Here is a 20,012-nt window from a genome sequence, read left to right as displayed (position 1 = left end):
CAAAGAACCGTCACTGGTAATAGCTGTCAAGCACAAGGGAAAAGAAATGCGAAGGAAGCCCCTCCCTCAGGTCTCTGGGAGAAAGCATTGTCGTGTGGCCCTTCAGGGTGAATGGGATGCTTGTATTTTGATGTGGGGGTTGTATATGGTTTCCATGCAGATGGCTATTGAGATCCTTTGAGGTATTATCATTTTTTCTTCATTTATTTTATTCTGTTCTTCAATTACAGTTGTCCCAGTTGGTAATAATGTCAAAGTCATGTGCCTACTGTAACAAAGGGACACGTTTGATACAGGTTTTGTGGTGTAGCACAAACACAGGGCCACACGCCACAGCTACAGCAAAGGCTCAAGCCCAGGAAGCCTGCGGCCGAGTCACCTTCAGGCCGCGACAGGGATGCAGGCTACTCCCCAGAGACAAGCCACTCTCTTCTAGGTTCTGCTTCCTAATTTCAGTGTGAAAATGAGCCAGTACTTACTCACGGGGCTACTGCGATGGTGACGTGCGATCATATAAAGTAAAGACTAAAACCCTGGCTGCTGTGGCTCACGGGACTGAGCTCCAGCCTGCGAACCAAAGGGTCGCCGGTTTGATTCCCAGTCAGGGCACACGCCTGGGTTGCAGGCCAGGTCCCCAGTTGGGAGTACGTGAGAGGCACCCACACATGGATGTTTCTCTCCCTCTCCTTCTCCCTTCCCCTCTCTCTAAAAATAAATAAATAAATATGTCTCTAACAAAAGAAAAAGGAAAAAAATAAAGACTAATTCTCATGCTTAGTGCAATTTAAAAAATCGCAAGTGTTTTCCAACATGAGTGAAAACAAAGAAATCAAAACAATAGTTTGTGTATACTTGAGAGAAGACCTGAAATTATAAAGCTGTCCTTTTATGGCTGCCAGTCACCATTCCAGAATCTTCAAGCGTAAGACCTCTTAAAATTCTTAACTACTTAATAGATGCTTGAAAGCACTAATATGTACACACTGGAACAAATCCTTTATGAAATATTTATCATTACAGTTTTTTAAAGGCATTTTAGTATTAAAATATCTAATTCACTCCTCATCAGAAATATTATTTTGCTATTTTATTAATGATGCGCTTGGGTTTCATTTAAAATTTCCGCGAATCAATGAGGCCCACGTGTACGCAGAACTGATGTGACGGGCTGCACGAGGAGGCCCTCGGTGATCCAGTGTATCCTGTCACCAAGGACGGTCTCCCTGCTCAGCCGTGACCACTGCATTTTTTGACATTGGAATTGTTATTTTTCCTCTACTATGTTTCTGACTCTTCAGATAGCTTGACCTTATTTACTCTGAGACTAGAAAAGAATGAACATCCGTGCAAATACTTTTTAAAGGTGTAATGTGTGTTGCTGAGATACAACTAGTCATTGATTAAATTATTTGCTGTAATCTTTTTTTTTCCAATGCCAGTTACTTTTATATTGACGCAGACTCTCACATCGTACAGGGAAAAGCCGGCACACACACGCACACACACACACACAGAGACGTCTTCTCAGTCTTCAGATAACACTGCTACAAGAAAGTGTATATTAAGTACGCATTTTAAGCTTGAAATTCTTATACCCTCCAGAATCTTCAAACCTTTTAGTAGTATTTCAGATAGCCTACAATGACCTTAGAAAATATTAATGTATGGTGTTACAATCATAATTATTTATAAAGGGTTCACAAGACATAGTAACAATTCTCAAAAACAATTATTACATATGAAATATTAATAGGGAAAGTAGTGTCATAACCAGGAAGTAACTCACTTGTAGGAAATTCTTGCAGTCATAGTTAGAAGTGGACTCAGAGCCTATGTCCAGTTTGCAACCGATGTAAGAGACCACCATCTGGCAGAAATGGAAAAGGAACCTCAGACTGCCATCCGGTTAGTGCAGAGTCAGATCTGAGGGTTTGGTTCTGCCGAGGCCGTAGTTTTCCTGCTTGTAACTGGACTACAGTTGGCAGGAAGTCTTGCTTTTAGCCTAAGAATGGTGATAGCCTTTCTTCAGAACCACAGCAGTGCTCCACCGCTGTTTCTCAGAGATGTACCTGGGTCACCATAGCAACCATGCTCCTTGCAGTGTACTCAGACAGCCGTGCGTTTATTCAGCCATTCACTCGGCTAGCAAACACTTCCCAGGCTGTGTTATGCAATAACTAGGTTGAGGAAATGTAGAACTCTACAGAATATAGTCATTACTTTCAAGAAGCTCAGAAGAGTGAGGGAGACAAATCTGTAAACGAAATATATCACTGTTCTTTCAAATGATGTCAGCAGCGCAGACCTGGGAGCGTGTCTTTGTACTCTCTGCGTGGGCCGGGGTTCCGCCGATTTAGGCGTGAGCTGCCGAGCTTGGCTTCAGGCTACAGATGGCGTTCGTGCGTGCCATGCGTGTCATCCTCCTTACACGGATAACTACCCAGAGCATATTTTTTAAAAGCAGGACAGCGAGAGGGTAAGCCCAGACTCGCAGCACAGTTTTAAGTATCTGCGTGCGTCATGTCCACGGACATTTCATTGGGCCAGGCCAATCCTGGGGCCAAGCCTAACGTCAAGGGCACGGAGGTGCACGCCGCCCGTGAGGCCACGCCACGGGGTCGCACCTGCGATCTGCTGTGGGGAGGAAGAGAAGACTAGAGAACAGGAACCCAGTCTACGTTTGAGGTCTAATACAATGCAGACTGAGACCAAAACCAAAGCACTCCGGTATCCCTATGATCCATTCTAATTAGAGCGACCTACCTTTTTTTTTTTAATTATTTTTTATTCCCCCCAAGTAAACTTTTTCAGTCAGGCAGGTCAGAAATTCTGAATGCTCATCAATAGCTAAGTCAAATATCAGCAAGACCTGATGCAACCGAAAAGTGTCCAGTTGATCATAAAACAGTGACAACAGCAGCAGTCAACAGACCTCTCTCTGTTTTAAGGATCTTTTCCCTAGTTTTTTCAAAATGATTGGGGTAAACCAGAGTCACTCTTATATATGTGCTTTATAAACAGTAACAAAAGGATTTTCCAGGTTTTTTCTTTTTTTTTTTTTTTTTTTTGCATTATCATTTATAGGCTAACAGTGAGCAAAACCAACTTTTTCTTGGGAAAAGGACCAATGCATAGCTCTGTTTGGGCTTCCAGCACGTCCCAAGGAAGTTCCAAGAAAGGCTAGTCCAAGTCAAGTGTGCTCTCTGAAGCAAAGGAATCAGTGGGGGAACTGAATTCTCTATAACACTGCTGGGAGTTAAATTGTGTTCCCTCAAAAAGATATAGCAAAGTCCTAGCCTGCAGTACCTCAGAACGTGACCTGGTTGGGAACAGGGTCTTTAGAGAAATAACCAAGTTTCGCTGAAGTCATTAGAATGAGCCCTAATCCAAAAGGATCATTTTTTAAGGAAGTGAAATGATCTTTACAAAGAGGGGACACTTGGACACAAAAGATGATTTGAAGACACACGGAGAGCGCACGGCCACATGACCAGAGGGAGGTGTCTCTAAGACAGGCGCCTGGGGACCACAGTCGCTGGAAAGACCTGAAAGTTTCTCCCTCTGGGGCCTTCCAGAGAGCCCGGCCCCACCCGCATCTCAGTTTCAGACTTCTGGTGTCTTGAACCATGTCGTCGGCAGCCGTCCGTCTCGAGAGACGATGGTGTAGCTTCTTAAGAGTCTATCTGCACCGCCGAGAATGGCTGTGTAGTCCGACTCGGGAGTGACATGGTATCTGTCTCCTCCCGTGTTGAATCGACATCTTGTGATGATGCTGAAGCTACAGAGCCTGGGCAGGGTAATATGGAGGGTCTGCTGTTGCCCATGCAGCAGACCCCCCCTCTCTTCGCAGCTGAAGGGTCCAAGGGAAAGACGGAGTCGATACAGCTTGGGTTCAGGTGCGCCGCAGGAGTTGCCGGTGTTGACTACAACGTCAAACCGCCTTAGGGACTCCGGCTCCGGATTTTCTGTCGGGGTTTACTCCCTTAGCCTTTCCCCTGAAGAGGTATGCCGCAAGGCAGCGGAGGTTTTTTGGAGTCAGAGTTTTCCTTCTCTGATGTACCCTGACTGGAAGATCGAACCAGCGACACTTAGCTCGCAGGCCGACGCTCAATCCACTGAGCTAAACCAGCCAGGGCATCTTGAACCATGAGATACTAAATATCTGTTGTTTGAAGCCACCCAGTTTTTAAAAGACAACATGCATTTATGAAAACAGCTCTCAAAACCCGAGGAATAGAAGAGGACTTTCTCAAGACTGGTGAAGAACAACAATGAAAAATATTATCCCAAAAATACTCCCGAAGGTGAGATTCTGATGCTGCCCACATAAGATCAGAAATAAGCAAAGACACCCTCTCTCGCTGCTTCTATTCAATATCCTTCTGTTCTACGTAAGGTCCTAATCTGTGTAATTTGATAAGAAAAATATTATAAAAACCAGTAAAAAGTAATAAGCGACAATTGTGTACCTGGAAATGCCTAAGGAATTTATAAGAAAGCAACTACAATGAGGTAAATTCAGGGATGTTACAGAATAAGAAGTTAATATGCAAAAATTTGTGGCTATGTGCGTTATATATTATCATCTATATATTTACACACATTAGCAATAAACACGTACACTTGCAACAGGACATATAAAAACATCGTGTATAACATCATAAAAAAATCATAAACATCGTGTATAACATCATCCAAAACTCATATACTCAGAGATAAAACTGGCCAAGTATATAACCAGAGCTCTATCCTGAAAGCTACATATCACTGAAAGAAATTAAAAGAGGTCTAAAAATAAATGAAGCCATAAACCAGACTCCTGATTGCAATATTCAATATTGGTAAGAAACAGCTACTCCAGTATCAAGCAGCTGTCTGAAGAGCTTATCGTCCTTCTGTCTTATGTCTATTTCCACGCGCTGGTTGGTGGTTTGGCTTTGTCTCAGAAACCCCGCCTCGGACCCTCTGCTCCCTGCTGCAGCAATGTGCCCCCCTTCCCTCCCCTGCCACGCCCAGCCTCCTCGTTGTACTTCCTCCGTTTAAAATCTCAGGAGCTGAGAAAAGAAGGTTTGGGTCCTTATCGGGACCCCTGACCCAGTCAGTCCCCCCAACAGTCCCGTGGCCTAGGGTTTCACTGTTCCTTTTCCCTGATCATTTCTCCTGAGTCCACCAGCCTTCTCGCCAGACCCTGTCCAATGCATTTGACTGAGCCTTGTTTACGCGTCCTCTTTAGACCGTCCTCGTGGTTGTGACTCTAAGCCTGTGTCCCAGCCTTTGGAAACAGTCTGTTCCTCTGGGTCTCTTAATGCAGCCCTGGTGTAAAAATGTTCTTGTAAATGGAACTGCAGATGCGGTCGTAGGAAGCATCTTTGTGGGACATGAGTTTAATAAATATGCTACCTGGTTATTGTTCGGGCCATTTAAAATAAAATTATCTTTTCTCATATATCAGCCATTATATGAACCTAAGTTTTACCAAAAGACCATTTTTGTGGACAATATGTTTGGATTTTTTTTTTACTCTATAATTCTATAGTTTATATGGGGGAATGGGTTTTAATCTCATGTATTTTTTACATAACCCTTCAAAAATTTATTTATTCACACATTCAATAGTCTTCGCAACACTTTACATTAGTAGAATTGTTGTTCATGTTTCCAAATATTATCTTTATTTAGGGGGCTATTTCCTTTCTAATTTGTTGTAGACACGTGGCTGTGTGTTGTTTCATGCACCTTAATAGTGTTTTTGTTGTGGCGGTTATCTTAAAAGAAAGGAGTTGGAATGTGCATCCTTCAGTGAGCAGTAAACTCTCACACACCTCCCTCCTTTGTATTCCTCTTTCTCTGCTCTCGTCCCGTTGGCATATCTTGCCAAGCGGTCATGAGTCAACTGAGATGAGATTAATTTGAGAAGAAATAAGAGAACAGTTTTGCATGAGAGGTGCTGGTTTGTTCTGCCAGCACAGAGCATCGCTTTCCAGAGTGCCCCTCCCGGGCTCTCTCATTCTGCTACTGCTTGGCAATATCCTAAGATGAGTTTCACAAGCCGACAGTTCTCCCAGTGTGGTCCCCGTTGCAGCAGCATCTACATCCCCTGGGACTGAGGGGAAAGGTAAATTACTCGACCCCCGCCTAGACCTCACCTATCAAAGGCAGGGGTGGCGAGGGTGCCCAGCCCTCTGTGTTCCAACAAGTCCTCTCAGTAATTCTGATGCCCGGCGAAACCTGAAAAGCGGTTCTCTGGGTAGGAAAAACCAAACGTAGGTTCATAAATAAGAAAGTGACATGATTAGAGAGATGTCTAAAACAGCTGCCTGATAAAATTATTTCACACAAATAAATGAAAGGCATCTTATGTCTTTAAAATAGAAGTCATTTTAGTGGACCCAGTTTTGACTGTGCCATATGGAAATGGTCTTTCCAATGGGAGCCATAGCGAATTTGAGAAAAACAGCGTGACTTACGTGACTACGGGCCTAAATCAGTTACTCAGAGCGAGTGTGGAAACCTTCCTTCCATTATAATACTATACGGGGAGGTATAATTTACCAGATAATTGATGCGCTGTTCTTGTCTTTATGTTCCCACTTTTCTGCGGGATGGCATTAGCCTAGTTTTTAATTGAATCTCAAATCCTTGGAAATTAGCCATTAGGGGAAGATGGATTGAATATTTAAAAATGGAATATAAAATTTTCTAGGATAATTTTTTCATAAGATGCAAGAAGTAGCCTTAAAAGGAAGATTGGAGCAGTCTAAACCATACCAGGAAAGGGTTAACTTGAGTTGCTAGGTAACACAGTGTGGGAAGACTTTGAAGGCAGACCAGGGGAAGGGCTGCCACAGGTACGTTTCACCTGCCTCCTGTTGCCTGAAGCTGGCTTTGGAAGAACTCCTTTGGGGCAACTTAGTCAATCACTTTGCATTTGCTTGTAAATATCCAGAGCCCTATATTATGCATGTCTCGTTATGTTCACTTATGTATTATTTCCCAGCTTCTTCCTGTGTCCACCTTGATGCTTATACTCTTTCCTCTTCATTATTGCTAGGTTTTATCTGCTTACCTTAGAGCGGACAGATATTTCCGTGAACATGTGTTTCTTCTGCAGGCCTCTGAGGGTTACACGTCATGTTTCTAGCGTCATCCACCCCAAGGACGTTCAGTGTCCAGATTATATTTTTACATCTGCTTTCCTTTCGATGATCAACCTGTGGTTATGAATATCAAGGACCCATGTGGTCTTAAGCAATAGTAAACTTAGTGAACAATGTTCGTTTATTTCAATATTTTGGAAGAAGTGTTTTATTTCTTGGCATTTTGACAATGATTCTTTGGTTGCTATCTTCAGACTCTGGAATTGATGGACAGGAAAGGATTTAGAGGAATGTTTTATTTTCTACATTTATAACAATATTTTCTTTATACACAACAGATGGCACTGACATTTCATTAGTTCCAAATGTAAAAGCTGAACTTCACCCGAAGGGTCTTGACCAAAGAAAAGAAGACTTCTCTTCAGGCATTATCTATATTTCTGAGTCACTCTGTTTGGTCCAAGTTTCATTTATATTCTCATATGAGCTCATGCCCCTTGGACTGACTCCTGGTAACCCCATTGGTGTGGGAATTGTGGTGGCAATGTGAGTGATGTATGTGGTTAATGCTAAATGTTGATGCCTTGCTTGGACATAAGAATTTTAGAATTTATGGACTGTATAATATATGTATGCCTTTTCTCACAGATAATTAATAGGACAAGGTTCTTTCTTCATGTTTCAGCTATAGAATTGATCTCATTTCGTCTTTTCTTTAGGAAATGAAATAGGAAATTATATACATATTAGTTGAACAGATCAATAATCTAAGTAAAAAAATTGAATCATTAGATTATTTTAGTCAAAAATATCAAGACACTTGATTATAAAGATTGTTCATATGGTTCCTAAATTTCAAGCTGTCATGGCTAACATAAATTTATCCCATTTGGAATCTGACTTATTTTTTTTTTTGCATCACCAGATCTCTATTCCACAAAATACCTGCCCCAGAAAAGATACTTTCTGCTACCCAGACAGTGCCAGCTCAATACAAGCAAAGAGTCAGCATTTACAATCGGGACATTCTGGGGGGCGACCCATGTTCCTAGCACGACAGTCCTTTCCCACCCACAGCCACACACCATGCCTTTCAGCACAAGTCATTCCGCACTGTTGCCTTTAGTGCCCTGCTCACAATTAAAGCCAGACCCTCAGAGATTTATCTGCCAGGAGTTCTTAAAACTGTTTTACTCATGTTTATAACCCATAACTCTTGCAACCCATATTTAGTATGGTGATATTTATTTCATTCATACGGTTAACCAATATTTATCGGTCACTTACTTTGGACCAAGACTATGGTGCTAGGAATCAGGGATATCCCATAGGGCACTTTGTAGGTCACTCCAAGGTCTTTACTTCCTGGAACTTACAAATGAAGCTCCTTTTTTGAAATAAAGTGCATCTAATGCATTTAAACGGGGGTCAGAGGCGGCAGAGTCTTGTGGTGGCCTTTAAGCTGCACAAAAAGTTACGAAGCTCGGTTTGGAAGGATTGCCTGGAAATCAGATTTCCAACTGGAATGGATTCAGGAATGAAAGCGGTTATAGGTTTTTATGTTTGCTTACTGAAACAACACGTGAAGTTCTACAGAAGGCAGGAGCGGACACCTGCCACTGTCATGTGTCGAGAGTCATGGGGATGCAGCCGCTTTGAGAGTTAGTCTGAGTGTGCATCGGACGCTTCACGCCACAGAGGTGAGAAGGAGTCAATTCTTGCTTCAGTGAGAGACTGCTCCAGGAAAGGTGTCTGTGGTACCCACGTCAGACACATCAAGAAGCAGACGGTATCCGCCGTTGGGGCTAAAACCCACTTAGCCTTCTTCTGGACTCCCGCGTACAAGTAACCGTTTAGTCCCCACCATAGAGAATGCAGGCGACAGAGATTTGTCGAATGAGTGAGTGAGTTAATTCATGACTTAAGAGTATTTAAATTAACTCCTTCTCTCGCCCACCGTAGGAAAAGAAAGCAGTGTTTCTCAGCGCGTTGCACTGACATCCCCAGGGCGGTGGAGCCGCTCTCCGAAGGCTGTAGGTAGGCAGACCAGGTACTCCAGTGCCACCGTCCTCACGCCTCCTCTCCATTCTTGGCTTCTTTGCAGAGCGGTTCAACGTGTATCTGATGCCCACACCGAACCTGGATATTTATGGCGAATGCACAATGCAGATCACTCACGAGAATATCTATCTCTGGGATATCCACAATGCCAAGGTCAAGCTGGTGATGTGGCCTCTCAGCTCACTGAGGAGATACGGGCGGGACTCAACATGGTTCACCTTTGAGTCAGGAAGGTGAGTTCTGAGTGCTGCAGCCCAGGGTGGGAGGTGTGTGGCAGGCAGACTCCGGAAGGAAACGTTCCTTCCACCAGTGCCCACGATGCTGTTGTTTTTAGAAAGGGTACAATTCCTCCACTACATAAAGATTCTTGTTTATAATCAAAAGATACTGTGTTATTTCTGTGGTTAGGTTAATGACCCCATTCAAAATAATTTCAGGCTCTCAGGCTGTCAGCAAACTAGTTTCACAATTATTTGAATCATGCAATATAGTCTGCAATACTACTGCAATATTATATTTTCAGTACACGAAGGTTCCCATAAAATTCACTATGATGTTCTTGCTGATATTATTTTGTGCGTGCTTTATAAGCAAACAACTTTGAAAGAGGTTTTATATAAAATGCTTTAAACGTTACTTTTTAGGTTTGAAATAACTTAATGAACATTCATTTATACAGGTGTTTATGTTAATGCCATCAGTTAAGTATAAATATTAATTCAGAGTAACTGAACACATGTCAGTGAATCCATAATTTATGGAATGGGTAACTCAGATTTTAACTTCGGTATGTCAAGGCAAATACGTTGGTTTCTTGGTCATGGCATGTGGTTGGAACCCATAAATGTCTGAAATGAAATGCTTGCTCCACAGCAATTGTTCACAGACACAGTTTAGACATGGGCTTCAACCAACGAACTCAATGTCTTCCTGTCATGGCCCCTGTGTAAGGTCATTAGCATGCAGCCAGGGCAAGACCTAGGTTTGGGGATCCGGTAGGAGGGATGTGTAATGTGTCAGTATTCCCACGAGAGACACGATTTATCACATTCTGATAATGAATGTGTGGTATTACAAGGCAATCACAGTGAGCTTTTATTGCGGTTGATACAGCAATTTTAATTTCATAAGGTTCTTCTTGCAAAGCTCTTAAGTACTTATTCAAAGTCAGATTCTAATAATATCCACCTAGGGTAGGCCAGATGTCTTTTAACATCTTTAGGGAAAATCAGAAAAAAACGTGAGCAGGAGCAGTTATGAGTCTGGAGCCTTCTTGCACTAAGGTCGTATTAAAGTCTCCACCACGTGGATCTCTCAGAACCCTCCAGTCCCGGGTTTGTTCAGTGGCCGTGCGCTCACCCTCCTGTCTCTCTCTGTCTGCCTACAGGTTGACAGTGGAATAGTAACTGCCTTCTAGAGAAGGACTAGAAAATAAAAATTCTCATAAGAAAGTGAATATTTTTAGAAATGCACACTATTTTAAAAATTATCTAGCTCTGAAAATTATATAGTTTCGAACGTAAAGGTTCACTGACACTGAAAATTTATGATACATTGTTTTTGCTGACCTTAAAAGTTCGTGTATGTCTATATAAAAGGACAGAGTTTATTTTTCATCATTTAGCAGTACCGCCTCCCGGGTCCCCTTGCCTGGATCTTTCTCCCGGGTCCCCCTATTTTCCTCTTTAACTACCTTGTCTGTTTCCTTATTTCAGGAGCTATCTCAGGATTTTAAACAACAAGGAGTTATTTTTCTAGAGTGGTTATGCAGAACTTTCGCTCCATTTATATTCATTTACATTAGTTTTTACCTTGTTCCTTAAAAATTTTTTTTCGGAGGAAAGCTGGCTCTCCACAGGTTTTAAAATTGACATTCTCACCCAAAATACCATGTACTTGATGTGCAATTCTGCTTATCTGACATCCACTATTGCTTTATTTTTTTCCTGATCTTGACAATTTTTAATACTTTTAAGATACATGAAAAAATATAAGTATATCCGTAGGGATAAGATCCATACTCCTCAAGGTTATTCTGCTTGGTTTTTATTTTTGCTTGGGTTTCGTACTGTTGTTATTGCTTGTTTGTTTAGAAGGTAATTTTTTGTTTGTTTGCCAGAAAACACTTCTTAAAGATCACATACCTTAATGTCTAGAAATTATGTTGACACCCACACACCTATGTGCCCTGGGAATCGAGAAACACTGGATTTAGATCACAGCTCTGTCACTTACTAATAATTTAGCTTGAGCCATTGAACCCCACTGGCCTTCAGTTCCCTTCTTTGCATCAGGAGAATCCTAACCTCTGCTTCCTCAATGTGTGTGGAGAGGGCGAGTGAGACAGTGGATATGAAGAAGCATATACCCTGGACCGCCACATCGTGGGCACTGAAGACTCACAATTGCCTACTCTGCACCAGAATTTATATAATTTGTCTTTTTCTCGTTTGAGTGAAGCTTCTGCTTAGAGAGGAAGAACTCCCTTCATAAAGAACTCTGCTGAGATTCTAGCCTTAGCCAAAAACACGAGAAATGTGACGAGAGAAGAACGAAGCAAAAAGCTTGGGGGAAGCTTGCGATCCGTTGCTGGATCTGTCATTATAAATGCAACATCTGGAACCAGAAGTTGGTGTCTCCTGTCCTGAGGCAGGAGGTTGAGGACAGGAGAGGATGGAGCACTAACAGGGAAAAACTGAGGAACTGTCTTCATCCTAACGGGCACTTGGAGCAAGATTTATGAATTATTAGGTGTCTATTTCATTGAAGAATCAGCAGATGTGCAAGAACGCTCTAATTCAGCATGTGTAATTCTTTGGAATGAGTTTACACTCTAATATTATTGCCGGTGGAGAAATCAGAGTGTATAACAAGGAAAATCAAACTGCTTTACCATTCAGCTACTAAGGGGAAAATCTGGCGTAATCTCAACAAAAAGCTTCTAAAACTTAAAAGTGAATTTAGCACAATTTCAACATATCAGATCAATATACAAAATCAATTTTTTCCTACATATAATCTATGAGTAATTGGAAGGGAACATTTTTAAATACCTCTTATAATGGCATCAAAATATGAAATATGGATAGGTTGATTTAACAAAAAATGTGATAGAGCTGTACATTGAAAACTATAGAATATGACCAATATAAATGGAGATTTGTGCCGTCTTCATGAACTTGAAGACTCTGTATTGTTAAAACGAAAACCCTCTGCAATTCAATTTATAGACTCAATGTATTCACAATAAAAATCCCAACTGACTGTTCTGAAGTGAAGGAGAAGTTGAATCTAAAATATGTATAAAATTGCAAAAGCCCTAGAATAGCTAAAGCAATTTGGGAAAGAACCTATCTGCTGGCTTCCCACTACCTGATTTTAAGATATGCTATAAAGCTGAAATCATCCAGACAGTACGGTATTGACATAAGGGCAGACCTAACAATCAATGAGAAAGAATGAAGAGCTCAGAAATAGACCCCTGCACACAGAGCCAATTTAATTTTAAAACTATGCTGAGGATATTCAGTATGGAGAAGGGCCAGCAGTGCTGAAATGGCTGGATACCCACAAGGGAGGAAAATGAACTTCAGCTCTTATCTCCCTGCCCCCCAAATTCATGTGTTCAAGCTCTAACCCCTAAGGTGATGGTATTTCGTGTTAGGGCCTTTGGAGGATAATTCAGTTTAAATGAGGTCATAAGTGGAGGATCATCATGATGGGATTAATGACCTTGTAAGAAAAGACACCAGAAAGCTCTTCTCTTTCTCCCCTGCCACGTGAGGACACAGGGAGAAGGTGGCCATCTATTAGACAAGCCAGGAAGAGAGTCTGCACCAAAAATTGACTAACCTGTCAAAAAAGACGTGGCACTGTTTACTAAATATTGGTACTATTGTGCAAATTATACCCTGATGCTTTGAAAGTAAAAAAAAAAAAAAAAAAAAAAAATTGTGGGTAAAGAAAGAAGGCGAGGCTTTTCTAGTCCTATATTATATTCTTTCATACTATTGGGATGTTTGGCAAGGATCATTTGTTACTTTCCTAATAAGACGCTTCCTCGGGGAGAAGAGAGCGGCGTGCGTGTGCTGTGGACTGGGGCTCTTGAAGCCGTGGGATACAGCCAGGCCTCTATCCCTATAGGTACAGTAAGTCAGAAATCTGTTTTTATAACCTGGGCAGGTTTTGAGCTTTACATTTTTTTCTTTGTAAATCTCCATTTTTGGTAGTATTGAGATGTTTTTAATACCTTATGTTGTCTGATTAAAAACTTAATACAAACTTCTGAGAGAGAAGTGGTAAAGAAAAGCTTAAAATCACTCAGCATCTCCATCTTGGCATAACTCCTTTTAATATTTTGGTGTAATCTTTCCAATATATTTTAAAATCAATATAACTAAAGATATCCTATCATTTGACTGAATATTATCATGAGAAGTAATCTCTGAGTCCTTTAAAACCAAGTTTCTAATAGCCGTGTGGTATCTGAACAGATGGCTGCATCATCATTAATTGAACATTAAGATGTTTCCCGATTTAACTATTAATAAAAAAAAAAAAAAGCCACACCAACCATCTGTGAAGAGATGTGCAACTCTCTGATCATTTCCTCAGGACAGCCTTTTGGATGAAGAATTCCCGGGTCGAAGGGTGGGGACGTTTTCAAGGTTCTTCAAAACATAGTAAATTGCTTTCAAGGAAACGGATACTAAGTCACACAGCCCCCCGCGTGCAAAGGGTGCCCTTCTTGACCCCATACCCACGACCGTTAAAATGATGATTTGAGATGTTTCCATCTTGATAGAGGACTTTGATATTTTCTTAATTTTTCCTCTTGTTTGTTTCTTTCTCTTCACGATTGGAGGCTTGTTCATGTGTAGACTGCTCACTTGTATTTTTTCCTTCACTGAATTTTGGGTGTTCTTTGCCCATTAATAATTGGGACAGTGACCTTTTTTTTTTTTTTTTTTGCATCCATTTTATGAGTTCCAGACTCCCTTATTCTGGTTAAAGGGAGCCAAGGGCAGAGGGCTTCATCCATGCCTGCTCCGTAGACATAAAAGCTCTGCGCACCAGTGTACCAATTGGTAGCAATTTTTAGCCACTTATTTATATGTATTGCATGCACTAGAAAGTAATAGAATTGGATATATCAAAAGAGTTTAGTTCACCGATGGGCTTTATTCAATTGTACTGTTAAATTCTGCTGCTACACTAAACTACAAAAATGAACGGTAGATCTAGGTGTAGATCGTACTTTCCGGAGAAACACAGCCCACACATCCTCATAGCTGCAGTTACACCCCATAAGCCTCAGCGAGTCCAAGCCGAGCGTGAGGACCAAGGAGAATAAGGACCAGGAGCCTCGCAGTGGGGGTCTCCCTCCAAGGTGCGTGTCGCTGGGGGAACGAATTCACAGCCCCACCCCAGCTTAGAGCAGGCGTTCTTTTACTAGAATGGGGGCACATTTGCCTCTTAAGAATATAAAACAATCAATTTGCCATGCAAGCTTATTTTCTAAGAGAATCAAAACAGATACACATACCTGCAGAGGAAGTCATAAGGTTCGTGATTATGTGCCATTTTATCCTGTGAGAAACAAAATGGCTTTTTAACTGCTGATGGGGCATTTTCAGTTCATGTCATCTTTTAAATATCGTAAGCAAAAATCGAGATGTGCTCAAATGCCTGCGTAAAAGAATTCAAGTGCACCCAAAATCCTTTCCATAAAATGGCTGTTCAACACATAACTTCCCTATTCAGCATGAAGCTTAATATAACAAAATCGGTGCTTAAAATACATGTCTTACGAACTTTGGTGACATTGTCTCTTCTTAGGAGGCTGGACAAAAATCCGGTTACAGATTTTGCACAGGTGGAAATGTCAAACCGTGCTGAACCATTGCGATACAGTTTCTGCAGGATGACGGTTAATGGAAGGAGCCCTTTGTGCTATAATTAAGGACTCTGTGATGTCATAGGTCAGCTTATCTTATCCCTGAGCCTTTTGTTCACAAATGCAGAGAGAACGTCTTTCTCCCCTGATGCATGACCGTTGCGTGAAAATGCAATGTAACGGAGAAAGTTCTTACATGGGATATCAAAGCATAATCCAAAAAATAAAAAATGGTCAGCTGGACCGGATAAAAATTTAAAAGTTGTCGCTGCCAAAGACATTTTTAAGGGAATGAAGAGACAAGACACATCTAGAGAAATTATTTGGAAGTCACATATTTGACTAAGCACTTGTATCCCAAATATATAAAGAAGTTCAAAACTCAACAATTAAAAAAAAAAATACAACCCAGTTTTAAAAATAGGTCAAAGATTTGAGCAGACACTATCAAAAAAAGATATATGATTGACAAATAATCACACTAAAAGATGTCAACCTCATTAGTCATTAGGGAAATGTAAATTAAAGCCACAATGTGATACAACGATATACCTGTTATAATGGCTAAAATTAAAAAAAAAAAAAATTCTGACAATACCAAGTCCTGACAAGGACATACAGCAAATGAAGCTCTCATATAATTTTGGTGGGATAGCCATTTTGGAATGCAATTTTAGCATTTTTTAAAATAAACTTAAACATGCACTTAACCTATAACCCAGCAATCCTGCTCCTAGGTATTTTGTCAATAAAAATAAAAATCTATGTTCATAATAAAAAACTGTACATGAATGTTTATAGGAATTCTGTCATCATAAACAAAAACTAGACAGACCAAATGTCCTTCACTGGGCGGAGAAGCAGGCCATAAGTAGAGTTGAGATGCGGGAGGGAGACGCAGAATCCAGCAGCCTGGGCTTCTGAACCCAGCTGCCTGGCTTCCATGAGAAATAAACCTTGGTTATGTTAAGCCATTGAGAGTTGGAATTCGTGTTATTATTACTTTTTACATTATAGACATAACCTATTAATACATATGGCCCTCTGTGACATCAATGCCCACGCACTCAATTCGGGTTTTCCTATTATTGTACCGTCCCTCCACTATATTTAATCCTCGGTTGACCTGTAGCTCCCCATCCCCTCTGGGCTCGCGAAGGATGGGGATAAGGCGTTAGCTGCCTCTCTTTCTCTAGTTCTTCTCAGAGAGCTGGCAAATGACTGAAAGCGTCCTGGAGAATAAATGAAGTTTTTGATGTCACAAAAATTCAACTCATAATGTGCAGCTGAGTTTGCGCTGCATGTAATAGTGAATAAGAAAGGCCTCCTCCTTTAACGGTTTGCATTGGGGATATTGGGGGTGCTTAAAAATAATACATCTCCATAAATATTTTCTATAATTCCAAAGAAATAATGCTAAGACAAAGCCTTTTAGGAACTTAGTACCTTTATTTTTTCTGTGTCTAATTTGGTAAATGTCTTGCTACTATAATACTGGGACTAATATTTTTCCCCTAGGATAAAACATTAATTAAACGACTTAGGGAACTGTTCATATCAAGAAATGCAGGCTCTGATCTTAGTTTTTGCTCCATTAACTTTAAAGTTCAATACATTTTTATTGAACCCACACATACTTTACTGTGAATTGCTTTTCATTAATTGGTCTATAGGGATCCCAGTGACAGTTTGGCCTTCCTTTTAGGTTTTTTAGATTCTCCTTCAGAAAGTTTCTAAACTTCAGTAATAGTCATTAGATCAAGGACTGATGGCAGAATCAGAGATGACCAGCAGTGGAGAGAGATGTGAAGTTCTGGCTTCTTTGCTGTTGTTGTTGTCATAAACATAATTTAGATAACCCATTCCTTAGGGAAAAGCACTAAAATAAAAAACCTTTGTAGTTGAGCAAATTTGGCACGATGACATTATACATGTCTCACATTAAGGTCATGTGATGAAATGGTTTTAGGCCAGAATATGAAATCGCAGGCACACCATTCGGGTTAATATTCCCTGTGAGAGAGATTTTACGCCTCTGAGCATCAGTTTCCTCTTCTGGAAACTGGAGATCAATTTTGCTTGGCCCACGGGGTTGTTTTAGACCCAAACGAGAGGATACACATGTAAGGAAATGACCACAGGGTCTGGCACGCAGGGAGCACGCAGCATACGAGTGACCGCGACCTCGCCTCAGACCCGCTGTGGTCCTTTGTTGTCATTGAAGGCAGTGGCTGAACTTAAAAGGACACCAGAGTGCAATGACCCGTCAGGCCACCCACGTGGTAATAAACAAGGTAGCGTAGACAGGCTGACAGCTTCTCACGCTGAGGGTACCCGTGCCCCCGCCTCTCACACCCTCCTCTGCGTGGCTGGACCGTCGATCAAGGGCGCAGTTAACCACAGCTTGAGGAAGGGGAACCCCAGTGGCGACATTTGCCTTTGCGGATGCCGTGGGCTCTTCCAGCCCCGCGGTCTGTGAGGTCCAGGGCTCTCTGGGGCTCCATTTGGAAGACTCACGCTCCGTTGCTCTGTAAAGGGATTGTGTTGGGAAACAAGTCAGTCAGGGTTTGCATTGGTCGTGTAGGCATCGGACGCGCCCCCACGGTCTTCCATGGGCTTCCTATGGCCGCTCTGGGCCCGCGCGCCTCGGGCGCAGCGCCTCTGAGGCTCCCGTGTTTGCCTTCATTGCATTGCTGCGGAGGCCGCTGCCAGGGACTGGCTCATTCAGCGGAGAGCTAGACCGCAACCCCATTCTGCTGGGTTTAACTAATTTATCTGAAATACAAAATCGAATCCAAAGGAAAAGCAATGCTTCGCAATATCATTTCAGCCGCCGATTGCCAGCTCAAAGCTAATGCCTCCCTCCTGGGGCGGCCAGCGTGTAACACAGACCCCCGGTGAAGGTGGGCTTCCAGGAGGAAGCGTCCTCGCCTACCTGCCATCCTGTGACGCCCGCTTCATCCATACTGCTCTGTAACGCTCCCCCTTAAGGAGTCAGTTGGGAAAATGTAGCCGATAATGGCACCAGACGAGGAGAGCGAGGGGGCCCTTGGATGTGCAGCTCACTTCCGTGGTGATTCTAGGGGACAGGCTGGACCTGTATCGCAGCGAGGCTCTGATGCAGTGTTTCTCTTTCCACTACGGAAACGGCGAGCACTTCTACCCGAAACAGCGGGGCTTCTCGTCTGTTTTGTGTCTTTATTTGTGCAGGTTCTGCGGCGCCTCCACGCTGGGCACTCTGGTTGGTTGGTGGCTTGGCTGGTTTTCAGTATAGTCGACCTTAGAATGTCCCGATGCTGTTTCATTTAAACAACATTCTCGGATTATGCCTCCAGTAACAGACTCTGTGCAACATGGACAAAAATGTCTTCCTCCAGTCACTTACGACCCCCGCCCTTGGATGGTGTCTTAAATTCTGCTTCTTTTACTTAAAATAACCCGTGAATTATTTCTGATTTCCATATGGATACCAAGTGAGCGACACTAACCACTCACCCCCGGCTCCTCGGGGACATTGATGTGATTTTCTATCCCTTATAATTTTGGCTTTTTCCAGGATGTCATTTAAATGCATGTCTGGCTACTTTCACTTAGCATAATGCATTATAGTCTCCCATGATGTCTCATACAGAGGAGTTTGTTTCTTTTTATTGTGCTATGAATACACTACAAATTCTTTGCCCACTCACCCGTTGAGAACTGTAAGCATATTTTAATTTCTTGCTTCACATAAACTCATGAGTTCTGGTTTTAAGGGAAGTTCTCTATCACTTTTTCAGAACCCTGGAGAGATGGACTCAGTTTATCCCCTAAGTTTCTGGATCCAATGTAGATTTATTTCTGAGTATTAATTCCTACACAATGTAATATCTCATCACCAAAAGCTTTTGTAATACAAAGAGTAATATATAAAAGTATTCATTAACTCATTGTCTCCTTTAAAAATATATTTCTCTGTGAGTAAAAACATAAGCTTTGAGAAATAAAAAAATACTTTATGAAAGCAATAGAAAAGATGGGAAATATGTTTCATATTACACCTAGTAAGTATTGATAAATTTTTTAACAAGTTACTTAGAGTACCTAAGTAAGTTTTAATAGGTTTGATTTATTATTCAGGTTTGGGGAGGTCAACAGATCAAGATATTATGGCCATTGCAAAGAGAGTTTGCTAAGCACAGCTCCCAAGGGAAGGCGGCTGCCATGGCTGGGGGTGGGGGTGGGGGAAGTACCAGGTTGGCCAGGGGAGACAGGGAACTGGGCGCAAGGGTCTTCACTGTGGAACTGGGAGGCAGGGTAAGCAGGTTTAGGACTGGCCGGTTTGAATAATTTCAGCAGGCATGGGGGCACAGAGGCTGCCCCAGTGGTTGGTTACCTGTCCCTGGAGTGGCCAGGGAAGGTGGATAGGGACCCAGCGAAGCAGGGAATCACAGGTGGGGCCTCTGGATTGGTCAGTTTGTCCTTGAATAGCAGACGTGCAGGTGAGTTAGCATCTTGGGGTGGGAAGGGTAGGCAGCACCTCTAGATTTAGCAACGTCCTAGATGGCAAAGCATCAGAACACAGAAAGTAAAAGACATAATTGGTACAGGAACGTTTTCTAAGTATAGTCTTCTACAAAAACGTAACACTTTCAATGCTCTTTAAAATCAGCAGGAAGTCGCCTGGTCTAGCCTCTGTGGCAGAAGGCCACGTCACTACGTCACCGCAGCTGGCCAGCTGGCGGGAGTCAGGCAGAGGGACCTGGGTGTCCACGTTGCATCCTGGCATCACTGAGGAGTGGACTTGCCTCTCTGCGCTTTTGAAGTGGTTGGGTGGATGGAAGGAAGGAGTGGGGGGAAGTGCACACACAGCAGCTGCCTGAGAGCGGAGGGGAAGCGGCCATTCCCTCGCAGCAGGACGTGCGGAGCTGTTCCATCCCCTACGGGGAAAGCAGAAGCTCCTGGTGGGTGACAACAGA

The 20,012-nt window shown here is 42.3% G+C and overlaps 1 protein-coding gene across 1 annotated transcript in view; it reads left to right on the top strand.

Moving 5' to 3' along the window:
* Nucleotides 1-20,012, top strand: part of DOK6 (docking protein 6) — a 216,345-nt gene that overhangs the window by 125,996 nt on the left and 70,337 nt on the right. The window contains exon 5 of the mRNA XM_090285070.1: nucleotides 9,202-9,391. Within this exon, the coding sequence (XP_090141196.1) occupies nucleotides 9,202-9,391 (190 nt within the window). The remainder of the gene's footprint in view (nucleotides 1-9,201; nucleotides 9,392-20,012) is intronic.

Source organism: Furipterus horrens, unplaced genomic scaffold, assembly GCF_987537825.1.
Source record: "Furipterus horrens unplaced genomic scaffold, mFurHor1.1.pri manual_scaffold_8, whole genome shotgun sequence".
Taxonomy (NCBI): domain Eukaryota; kingdom Metazoa; phylum Chordata; class Mammalia; order Chiroptera; family Furipteridae; genus Furipterus; species Furipterus horrens.
The sequence above is the reverse complement of the archived record's forward strand: the minus strand, read 5'-3'. Positions and strand labels throughout refer to the sequence as shown.